Source organism: Mobula birostris, chromosome 8, assembly GCF_030028105.1.
Source record: "Mobula birostris isolate sMobBir1 chromosome 8, sMobBir1.hap1, whole genome shotgun sequence".
NCBI lineage: Eukaryota > Metazoa > Chordata > Chondrichthyes > Myliobatiformes > Myliobatidae > Mobula > Mobula birostris.
Window position 1 is genome coordinate 30,381,826 of NC_092377.1, and position 11,795 is coordinate 30,393,620.

At 38.1% G+C, this 11,795-nt stretch overlaps 1 protein-coding gene across 1 annotated transcript in view; it reads left to right on the forward strand.

Annotated features, from left to right (window-relative positions):
- The window catches only part of LOC140201992 (lutropin-choriogonadotropic hormone receptor-like), a 76,291-nt gene extending 64,980 nt beyond the window's left edge, over positions 1-11,311 (forward strand). Inside the window, exons 7-9 of the mRNA XM_072266859.1 lie at positions 47-121; positions 3,464-3,652; positions 10,039-11,311. Coding sequence (XP_072122960.1) covers positions 47-121; positions 3,464-3,652; positions 10,039-11,311 — 1,537 coding nt within the window. The remainder of the gene's footprint in view (positions 1-46; positions 122-3,463; positions 3,653-10,038) is intronic.
- Positions 11,312-11,795: the final 484 nt, after the last annotated feature.

An 11,795-nucleotide genomic window follows, 5' to 3' on the forward strand; every position in this document is an offset into this window, starting at 1 on the left:
GTATTGGAAAATTAAAAAAATAAAAATCATGTTATTTTTTCCCCAGAGAACTTAACGATAATAAAAATCTAAGAATAATACACAATGATGCTTTCAAGGGAGCTATTGGACCAGATGTATTGTAAGTTATAGCAAGTTTTCATTACATATGGAATACACATATTAAACAACAGATTTAACTATATTAATCATATTTTTAATTATTGTTTGCAAAGTAAATTACATTAAAATTGCTAATTAACATTTTTTGAACAGCAGAAATCCCTAATTTTAACACTGTACGTCTTTATTTTATTTTCTATTGTCTCTTTTGCCCCTGCTTCATTTTCCTAATCTTGATTGAGATTCAGCATCCAGGGATTAAACTTGGATGTATGTGCATTTTGCCAGCAAAGTCCTTTGCATAGATAATTTTTATCTCCAAGTTCAACATGTGTGCATTGCAACAGAGAGCTCAGAAATTTGCTGAAGGCCAGATGTAGACATAACTGAACTTTTGCTCTATGACTGGACTCATCAATGGCAGAATTTCACGTCTTAGCCCTTCAGTTTAAGTCAGGGATGTCTGGCATGTTCAGCATGACTTAATTCAATTGTATGGTGTTGCCAGATTTGATTGAAAGGAGGATATGTTTTGTTTATTTTCCCTTATTTTACTTTATAGTAACATAGAAACATAGAAAACCTACAGCACAATACAGGCCCTTCGGCCCGCAAAGCTGTGCCGAATGTGTCCTGAGCTGAGAAATTACCTAGGGTTACCCATAGCCCTCTATTTTTCTGAGCTCCATATACCTGTCCAGGAGTCTTTTAAAAGACCCAATTGTATCGGCCTCCACCACTGTCGCTGGCAGCCCACTCCACGCACTCATCTCTCTCTGCGTAAAAAACTTACCCCTGATTTCTCCTCTGTACCTACTTCCAAGCACCTTAAAACTGTGCCCTCTCATGCTAGCCATTTCAGCCCTGGGAAAAAGCCTCTGACTATCCACACGATCAATGCCTCTCATCATCTTATACACCTCTATCAGGTCACCTCTCATCCTCCGTTGCTCCGAGGAAAAGAGGCCGAGTTCACTCAAGCTATACTCATAAGGCATGCTCCCCAATCCAGGCAACATCCTTGTAAATCTCCTCTGCACCCTTTCTATGGTTTACACATCCTTTCTATAGTGAGGCGACCAGAACTGAGCACAGTACTCCAAGTGGATTTATACTGTTAATTATTTTCTCAGGGTTTAAGTTATATATTCCTGGTTATTTTGATTATATAATTCTATTTGTCACAGAAATTTAAAAATATTTTAAAGGCTTTTGACACAACCTGCAGGTAGCCTTCATTCACATAATGGCCACACAATCTAGGCATGCAGCTCTATCAGGACTGCAAGAACCAGGTGTGAGTGGCAGACCTGAGTAAGTATGTTCTGACCCAATGAGATTCCACATTTAATTATATACTTAAAAATATTTCATATAACATTTAAATAAACCTAATAAAAACTATCTGCGTCCATCAATGTAATATAGTGGGAAATAGTTAACATCATCCCCAATTTAATGAAGGTGGTATGGTTTCCTGCTTAATTAATTAATTCTAATGCCTTAAAATAGTAAACTTGTTATGATGGTAATTCAGTCAATGAGGCATCGGTGTTACCTCACAATTATCTGACGCCCGCCAAAGGAGTTAGCCTCCACCATCACATTCAATGGCTATATAAACTTACTATCAGATGGATATCAGCTCTGGTTTCCGCACAGTCATGATTTGATATACTTACTGTGGCTACTGTCTTGTAACTATCTGTACTGTTTGTGCAATGCTGTTTTTTAATCCCAAGTGTGAGTGTAATTAAGTTGTTTTGTGCTAGAGGTGTCATTGTTCACAATAATTTGTATTATATTCATTGGTCTGTTTATTACCTGGAGATTGTTTGGAACAGAAATTAGAACAGGGAAGAGAACACAGAGCATGGAATGTGACCTGGAAATTAGAATATTCTAAATACAAATATATCCAGAAAGTAATCTTCCAACAAAATCACTGTAAACTGAAACTCTCTCCTGAGTCATTAAATTGAAAGTTTTAACATGGAGCTGAGGGATGCTGTTAAGGTATGAGTTTCAGGGATCAAATCCAAAAATCCTGAATTGAGTCCTAACCCACTTTAAGCAAATAAAAAAATCTATTACTATTACCTATCTAATGTAATAATAACTAAGAGACATGAAGGGCAGAAGGACTCTTACACTTAATGCTAGTGGTTCCAAGTACAGTTACATTAATCAGGAAAGGCATGCAGAATAATTTTTGACTCAGCTAGTAGAATTTGGATCCTTCCAGAAATCTTCCTATCAAAGCATCATACTATATAGATAAAACCAAGAAACAGGCCTTTGCTTCCTTGCAGCTTCAGCTTAGTTGACTAGTAGCTGTTGTGTACAAGATTATGCTCACGTTGGGGGAGAAGTTTGTCTTTGTCTGACAGGACTAAACAAATATTGAAGTATCAGCTGCTAGTTATACTCACATAGAGTATGTTCGCTTCCCTTTTGTAACCAAGTGTTTAGGACTAAAAATAGAGAATGATTGACATTCTTTTGCTTTTGCTAAGCATCTTGGGCTGGTTTACTATGCAGTTAAAATAGAATTACATTGTTCTCAATTTGCTATGTTGCAAATTTTAGTATTTGAAATCTCTCGGGTATATAAAGTCATAGCACACACCATTGTTCTCATCTATGAAATAACTCATTGGAGCTTTTCTGGACATGTGCATTTAGAAATCCGGGTAAATAGACATACTCGATTTCTGAAAGGAAAAGAAAAGCAAAAGATAAAAAGTAAATATTGGCAAGGTTACACCAAATTAGTTTTTAAAGCCTTTCATTATTAACTGGAATGAAATGAACATTGAAACTCTTCTGGGAAAATAATCTGGAGTACCACACTAATGAATTTTAATAATTTGCAGATGTAGAGAAGAATAATGAGTTCTATTTTCTGGATATGTTTGTACTTAGAATATTCTAATTTAAGGTCACATCCCATGCTCTGTGTTCCCTTTCCTGTTCTAAATGCTATTCCAAACAATCTCTTGGCAGTAAACAAGCCAATGACTCTAATAAAAATTATGGTGAATAATGACATGTATGGCACACAACATTGCAATTATACTGCACATTGGAGATAAAAATGAAGGGAGTATTGCACAAGTAGAAAGTCACAAGGAAGTTCTAGGGTAAGTATACCCAAGCATTTAGCTCCTGGCTGTTTAGGAACCATAGCTGTCGTAGAGGAGAAATAAGGGGTAAACTTACAAAAGTCCCATGTTATTAAATGAGAACAAAAATGTTGCAAGGAAATGCAGGAGACCAAGACAGCAAATATTAGATTTTTTTTCGTGATCGGGCCCAGATAAATGAAAGTGAAGCATCTGAACTATTTTTGTTGCTACAGAGATGTTTCTTCAACTGCACTTGAGTACCTTCCATCTAATGGGTTGGAGTTTATTCAAAAACTTACTGCGCGCTTTACGTACTCACTGAAAAGATTCCCAGCTCTGGAAAAGTTTGTCAATTTGATGGAAGCAAATTTGACGTATCCCAGCCATTGCTGTGCATTCAAAAACTGGGAGAAATCAAACGGGTAAGTTTTTGTGTCTATCTATCACCTACCCCTCATCAATCCCTCACCAATGTGTCTCTTATGATAATAAAAAAACTAACCATCTTTCAGAGAAAGCGCTTATCAAATAAAACGTATCATATCAGGAGTGCCATGGGTGACATCATAGGTCTATTCCATACTTAGTTTTTACAAACTCAGGTATTCATCCAGTTTAAATAATTTTTCTTTGCCCTTCAAACCTTTCTCTTTTTAGTTGTTTTTTTCTTCATAAGTGACTAATTGTATAGTGCCATACATTGTAGAATTATTTAAGATAGGAGTACTGTAAATCCAACTGAGTCTTTAGAAAGTACCTGTTCCATCAGCCATGCATCTTATTCTCCATCCTTAAAATTAAAATTACCTTTGTTCAAGAAATTCTTGCAAAATAACTTAAAGGGCTTTGGAAAGTCCAAGTACACCAAATACAGTGCCTTTCTTCTATCCAGCATATCTGTTTTCTCTTCAAAGGAATATACTCTGACATGTCATGTGGTGTTGTTTTGAATTATGTGCTGGTTGCTTTTCAAAGTAATTAAATATATAGTAACTTTAACTACAATTAATAAAATGCAAGCCTTTGGTAGTGTAAACAACTAACTTGGATCTAATTACCTAGGTATATTAACTAGAGTTTTCTGGCATTCAAGGGAGAGGCATTTAAATTATTTGTATCCTCCTAAATGATATAATCAAGGAAATACAAGTTGTCCTGTGGGTGTGGTTTGTAGTTAACTTAGAATCCTGTGATTTTACTGGATCAAATTGGAGAGAAGAGTTTTGGAGATTTTTCTTTTAATCTGTTGCGAGTTCCCACCTACAATCTTAAAATATGAGTACCTGCATTGAGTAGTCCAGAGTAGTAAAGAGTAATTAAACAAAGATGATATTTGTTTTAGCTCTTCCTATTTTATTGTGTTGCATAAAGAAGTTCTGTTGTGAAGCCTAAACAAATAATCCTTGATAAACCTCCAGGTACTTGGAGATTTTAGGTGCTAAACAACTGACTCATATGTTCTGATGAAATCAAATTCAATCCGAATTGATAGCCTCAGCCAGTGAAGAAGCAGAATTAATCTCTAAGAAGAAAGGCTGACTAAAATTTATGTTGTAAGTCATTCTCCAGAAAGAGTCCATGTGTGAAGATGGGAGGAACTTGGATAAATTTGGCTGTGCCATCACTGCATGCCATCACTAAAGTTTCTTGCAGGTGGATTGATTCAATAATGTGGTCAGGAACAGAAACATAATCTGTTAAAAACCTGATATCTACTAGTAAGGAAGTGATAGGGGGAAAGAAGATCATTCTGAACATAGTTGATTGTTACTTTCCCTTCAGACAGAATTCCATACCCATATTTTTATACAACTTTTCGAAGTCATGTGAAGTTCCAACAAGAAAAGTAACTACAGATTATGACTTCATTACCAGCCAAGAACAAAATAAAATATAGTAAGTATTGTTCTAAACATATTTAATTGGATCATTCTGACCTCCAGTGATATTCTTTGTAGGCACACAAACATAATACAAGCATGACATCCTTTCTTATTTTTGTTAATTTTCCATTTTTTTGCTTCATACTGCAGCTGCATGCCCTCTGTCTAGCAGTATGCTTCAGAAATGGTGCCACTGCTATCCATGCATTTTTTTCTTTCACAGTGCATTTCAGGCAGAATTTACATTCGCCTTCCAGTCATCTTCAACTTCATAAACTTCTTTTTGCATGTTAATCAAAAGGTTGCCTAGATTAATATCAAGAATGCCAGATGACACTCTTTTTAAATATGCAAATTGTATAATCTGCTTTCAGAAGTGAAGAACTCCATGAGTAGCAGACTAATTTAGAGGATGGCAAAAGGTGGTAGGATAAATAAGATGTGAGTGCCCATTACCAAGGCACCAACTATGGAAAGCACACTTGCCAGTTTCAAGTGTGTGGACAACAAAATGGATACCAGTATGACTCTTTGTAGACCCAAAAACATAATACTTTGCATGAAATCCTTTCTTAGTTTTGTTAATTTTCTCTCTACTTGCTTTATACTGAAGCTGCACAGTAGTTAGCACAATGTTTTACAATACCAGAGACCCAAGTTCAGTTCCCATTGCTGCCTGTAAGGAGTTTGTACATTCTCCCTGTGGCTGCATAAGTTTCCTCTGGATGCTCTGATCTCGCCCACCATCAAAAGATACACTGATTGGTAGGTTCTGTTGTGTCAGTCCATGGCCGCCTCTTGTGCCAAGATGAGGACACCCTCAGGTGGAAGAGCAAAACCTTATTTTCTATCTGGGTACCCTCCAACCTGACAGCATGAATATCGGCTTCTCCTTCTGGTGAACAAATCCTGCCCCCCCCCCTTCCTCTATTCCCCACTCTGACCTTTTAGTTCTTCTCACCTGCCTATTATTTCCACCTGGGTCCCCTCCTCCTTCTTCCCTTTCTCCTATGGTCCACTCTCCTCTCCTATCAGATTCTTTCTTCTCCAGCCCTTGACTTTCCCACCCACCTATCACCTTCCAGCTAGCCTCTTTCTCCTCCCCCAACCTTTTGATTCGGGCATCTTCCCCTTCCTTCTCAGTCCAGAAGAAGGGACTCAGCCCAAAATATCGACCACCTATTCCTCTGCATAGATTCTGCCTGACCTGCTGAGCTCCTCCAACATTTTGTGTGTGTTGGCCTGGTTGCTGGGTTAATTGGTCTTTGTAAATTGTCCCATGATTAGGCTAGGATTAAATCAGGGAACTGCGAGGTGGTGTGGCTTGAAGGGCCAAAAGGGCCTATTCCACACTGCATTTCAGTAAATCAATAGATTAAAAAAAACAATAACATCTGCCCCAAATCTAGGTGCAACAATAGAACCTCAGGTTCTGTCTTTCACCCTTAGTTTACTGCCATTATATCTGATTAACATACACAATGTATGTTTCTGGGTGCCACACTAGTCCCATAATCATCCACCTACAGCTTACAGAGTTGGCTGAGGCCCCCTGGAAAAGCAATGGCCACCCTTACTTTGAAGGTACTCTTTATATTTGGACCCTTTATGTCCATAGCTCCAATATGGCATCCGTGGGTGTAAAGCATTTTGGGGTGACACCTGGTTTGAATTTTTTTTTTTTTTGCTATCTTTTACTTTCGCATGTGGACACTGATGTTAAATGACAGATGGAAAGGGAAGATAATGAACCTTTGGCAAATTGGGATTTAGGTAACTGCTTGTACACTTAGATGCCTTCCAATGCAATCCAAACAGAAAGGAGCTGCTTGAGTTGTCTTCCTCTCCTTCTTCCTCTTTCACCACCTCAGACTCTGCTTTTATTCACAGTATAGCTATTGCCAGGTATGATCTGACATCAGTGAGTAACTGCAGTATGCATCAGACTACCATGATTTTGGGCATCCAGTCTGCAAAATACTGCAGGATGTCTATGGAGTGCCCCAAATATTGGAAGCATCTTTTCAGTATAATCAGATTCTATCACGCTTCACATTGATGAGGGCTTCAGCCACATGCGAGCTGAGGCAGGAATCAAGTTAGGTGAGTTCTATAAGTCAAAGAAAATTGTTATCTTGCTAACAATGTGGATATCTGATCCTGCAGTGAAATATGGCTTGAAAGTCTGAATTATCCATTCACGAGCCAGTCATCAGATGGTTATTCTGACAGCATTTAAATTGATGACTAAGGAACTGAATTTATGACACAGTTCACAGATGAGATGTCCATGCTTCACAGTATTTGGCTGAAGAAATGGAATAGTGTAAAGTTCATGCTGGGTGTCTTAGTTAAAACACTCATTTGTGAGAAGCTTGTGTCCCTGTAATGTGAAATTATTTGCATAGTCAGTTCATTTGTATTCATTTTTTATTGTTCATTCAAAGGATGAGCACTCGAGGTTGAGCTACCATTTAATCACCCCTGAGAAGGTGTTAGCTACTGCAATCCCTGAGGTGTATGTACATATACCCACAATGCTGCTCGGAGGCAGTTCCAGGTTTTGACCCAGCTATAGTGAAGTGCTACATTTCTAAATCAGGATGCATTTGGCTCAGAGGGTGGCTTACTGGTGGTGATGTTCCTATGCAATTGTCCTTATAATACGTAGAGTTTGTGGGTTTGGAAGGTGTTGTCCAATGAGCACAAATTGCTGCTACAATATAATCAGTGGTGGAGTGAGTGAATGGCTGTAGTTAGGGTGTCTATCAAGCAGGCTGCCATGTCCTGTATGATTTTGTATTTATTGACTGTTGTTGAAACTGCACTCATCCAGGCAAGCAGAGAGTATTTCATCAGCCTTGTAGATGATGGACAGGAGTTTCGATGTGAGTTATTCTCCACTGGACTCCTAGCCTCTGACTTGCTCTTTAAGCCACGTAGTGTACGTGGCTACTCCATTCAGTTTCCGGTCAATAGTAACCCCCCCAGGATATTAATAATGGACAATTCAGCAATGGTATTACCATTGACTCTCAGGGTGATAGCTGGATTTTCTCTTGTTGGATATTATCATTGCCTGGCACTTGTGTGATATGAATGTTACTTGCCACCTGTCAGCCTGGGTCCTGCTACATTTGAATGGACTGTTTTGTTACCTGAGGGGTCGTGAAAGGTGCTGAACATTGTACAATCATGAGTAACCATCGCTACTTCTGACCTTTGAATTGAAGCTGAAGATGGTTGGGACTAGGACTCTCTCCCGCGGAACTCCTACAGAGATGTCCTGTGGTTGTGATGATTGACCTCCAACCACTACCACCATCTTCCTTTGTATGAGGTGATTCCAATCAGTTGAGTGTTTTCCCTGATTCCCATTGACTCCCGTTTAGCCAGTGCTCCTTTATGTCAAACACTGCCTTGATGTCATGAGCTGTTACGCTCACTTCAAGTTCAGCTCTTTTGTCCACGTTTTGTTCCAAGGCCGTAAGAAGGTCTGAAGTCAAGTGGGATCCAAATTGAGTTCCTCTCGGCAAGTTATTGCTAAGCAAGTACCTAGAATGGCCAAGACTTCAGTACTAAATTCACACTTGAACTAACACCTCCCATAACAAAAACATGAGGGCTATAGATAAGGTGAATGTGCACAAGCTTCTTCTCAAGGTAAGGAAATCAAGAACTTGAGGGCATAGGTTTAAAGTGAGAGGGGAGAGATTTAATAGGCACTTGATGGACAATGTTTTTAACCCAGGATGTAGACAGTTAATGGAATGAGCTGCCAGAGGAAATTATACTAACATTTAAAAACCACTCGGACAGGTACATGGATGAGAACAGTTCAGCGGGCCAAATGTTGGTAAATGGGACTAGCTTAGATGGAAACCTTAGTTGGCAAGGACATGTGGGGCTGAAGGGCCTGCTTCTGTGCTTTGTGACCCTATGGCACAATGGAGAACAGCAATGTCAGAATTTTGCAAAGGGACTATTTCTCTCTGTGGTTAGTCCAGCTTTAATGTCTCCCATCCACTACATAATGTACTGGTTGGGCACAGGAGTACATTCAGCCAGAGACTCATTCCACCGAGATGCAACACAGAACGTCATAGGAAGTCATTCCTGTCTGTGGCCATCAAACTTTACAACTCCTCCCTTGGAGGGTCAGACACCTTGAGCCAATAGGCTGGTACTGGACCCATTTCCTGACACAACTTACATATTACTATTTAACTATTTATGGTTTTATTACTATTTATTTATGGTGCAACTGTAACAAAAACCAATTTCCCTCAGGATCAATAAAGTGTGACGACTACTACTACTACTACTACTACTAAAGAAAAGAAGCATTAAAAAGGTCATTGCTTGAGCCTGGTATTTATAGTTTTACTGCTTTTAACGTTACTCTAATTTTTCCTAGATCTATTTAAAAAAAAGGTTGAGAAGTGCAAAGAAACTTAAATATTAACTTTATGCAGCTGAATATCAAAACAGCTTTAGATTTCCAACATTACAGACACAGTAACAATGGCAGTATGTGATTAGATCATCTGTCATATTAGAATAATAATTACCTTTTAAAATGATAAGTTGAATAAAGCAAATATGGAATTAGAGAGAGGAAGACTTGAAGAAATAAACAAGCAGCCAAAGAGGCAAAAGCATTTGCTCCGGTTTGTTATATTGAGGCCATCTTCACAAGAACATATAATTTATGGCCTTTTTTGTCCGTTCATTGCATGGTGAGCAAAATGTTGAGTCTTTCAATTAGAATACTGTGGATGGAGAAAGGTATGAAATTATTTGTTGTTCTGTAATTTAGTGACATGTTGATATGGAACTGCAAGATGTATTTGTTTTACTGTGTCTTTCCATTCTTCAAATAACATTTACTTAGTAATAAACTATCTCTTCTTATCTGCTTCTAGTTTTGGGGATGACTATTCTCATTCTAATCCACCATCACAGAAAATGGAACAATGGAACATACAGAATTTTTCTGCTGGCATGAAGAAATACTCTTCCTCACAGAACTATTCATATTTCCCCAACAATCTTGACAATGAATATGAACAGTTAGAAGAAATTTATGAAAATGGAGTATCATTTGATTATGGATTTTGCCATGCCAAGGTAGAGCTTGTCTGCACTCCAGAACCGGATGCCTTCAATCCCTGTGAAGATATAATGGGATACAATTTTCTAAGAGTTCTGATATGGTTCATTAACATTCTCGCCATTGTGGGTAACTTTGTTGTTTTTATTGTTTTGGTGGTTAGTCAGAATAAGCTTACAGTTCCGCGATTCCTTATGTGTAATCTTGCTTTTGCAGACCTCTGTATGGGTCTCTATTTGCTACTCATTGCATCTGTTGACCTGAGCACTAAGAGTCAGTATTACAACTACGCAATAGACTGGCAGACTGGTGCGGGGTGTGCCAGTGCTGGTTTCTTCACTGTCTTTGCAAGTGAGCTCTCTGTGTATACACTAATGGTGATCACTTTTGAAAGATGGCATACAATTACCCACGCTATGCAATTGGACAGAAAAATACGTTTGAGGCATGCTGTTATGCTTATGTTCGGAGGCTGGGTGTTCTCTCTAGTTGTAGCAATATTGCCACTTGTTGGTATCAGCAATTACATGAAAGTTAGCATCTGCTTGCCAATGGATATAGAAACTCCAGTTTCCCAGGGCTATGTTATATTCCTATTAGTACTGAATGTTATAGCCTTTATTATCATTTGTATATGCTATATCAAAATATATATAGCTGTGCAAAATCCTGATTTCGTTTCTAAAAGTAGTGACACAAAGATTGCCAAACGCATGGCAATACTAATCTTTACAGACTTTGTCTGTATGGCTCCTATATCATTTTTTGCTATTTCAGCAGCTTTTAAGTCTCCACTTATTACAGTTACCAATGCTAAAATTCTACTGGTATTGTTTTACCCATTGAACTCATGTGCTAATCCATTTCTCTATGCCATCTTTACAAAAGCATTCAGAAGGGATTTCTTCATTTTGCTGAGCAAGTTTGGCTATTGTGAAATAAAAGCTCAAGTTTATAAAACTGACAACTCAAATTCAAGGAGCGGCACTAAAGAAAGTTCAGGTGCAGTAATCAAGCTAGCAAAATTTAATGAACGAGATTTGCCAGCCAACACACCTGCTAAATATTGTTGCAAAGAATGTTAGTAACATTTAATATTTTACAGTCTCTGTCTTTCACCGCTGAAGGTGCTATCTCATGTGGGCTACATCCACAGATATCAGCAACAATCTGGTCCCTCTCCTTGGTGTCCATTTTATCAATGTGAGCCTTAGAAGTAAATATTGGTACAGTAGTTAAGGGTTCCAGAACTGAAAATTGATGTAGCAAAGAGAGAAAGGAATCCTGGTTGATTTTTCAGTTCCTAACCCAGGAGAGCAATTTGCCAGATGGCAGAGTGAGTGAAGATTATCAACCAAATATAAAACATTCAAGTCTGAAATCACTACTAAATCCATTCCCAATTTGACATCAACATAATTTACAAAAATACATGCACATTTTAACTGAAAACTTAGAATAAAAATAAGGAAATATTTTTTCATTAATATTATTTTAATGCATTTTACACTCAAGGGAGAAATGTTCACCCTTCGCTGGTAAAGCAGTTTAGCAAGTAGACTGCCCTGT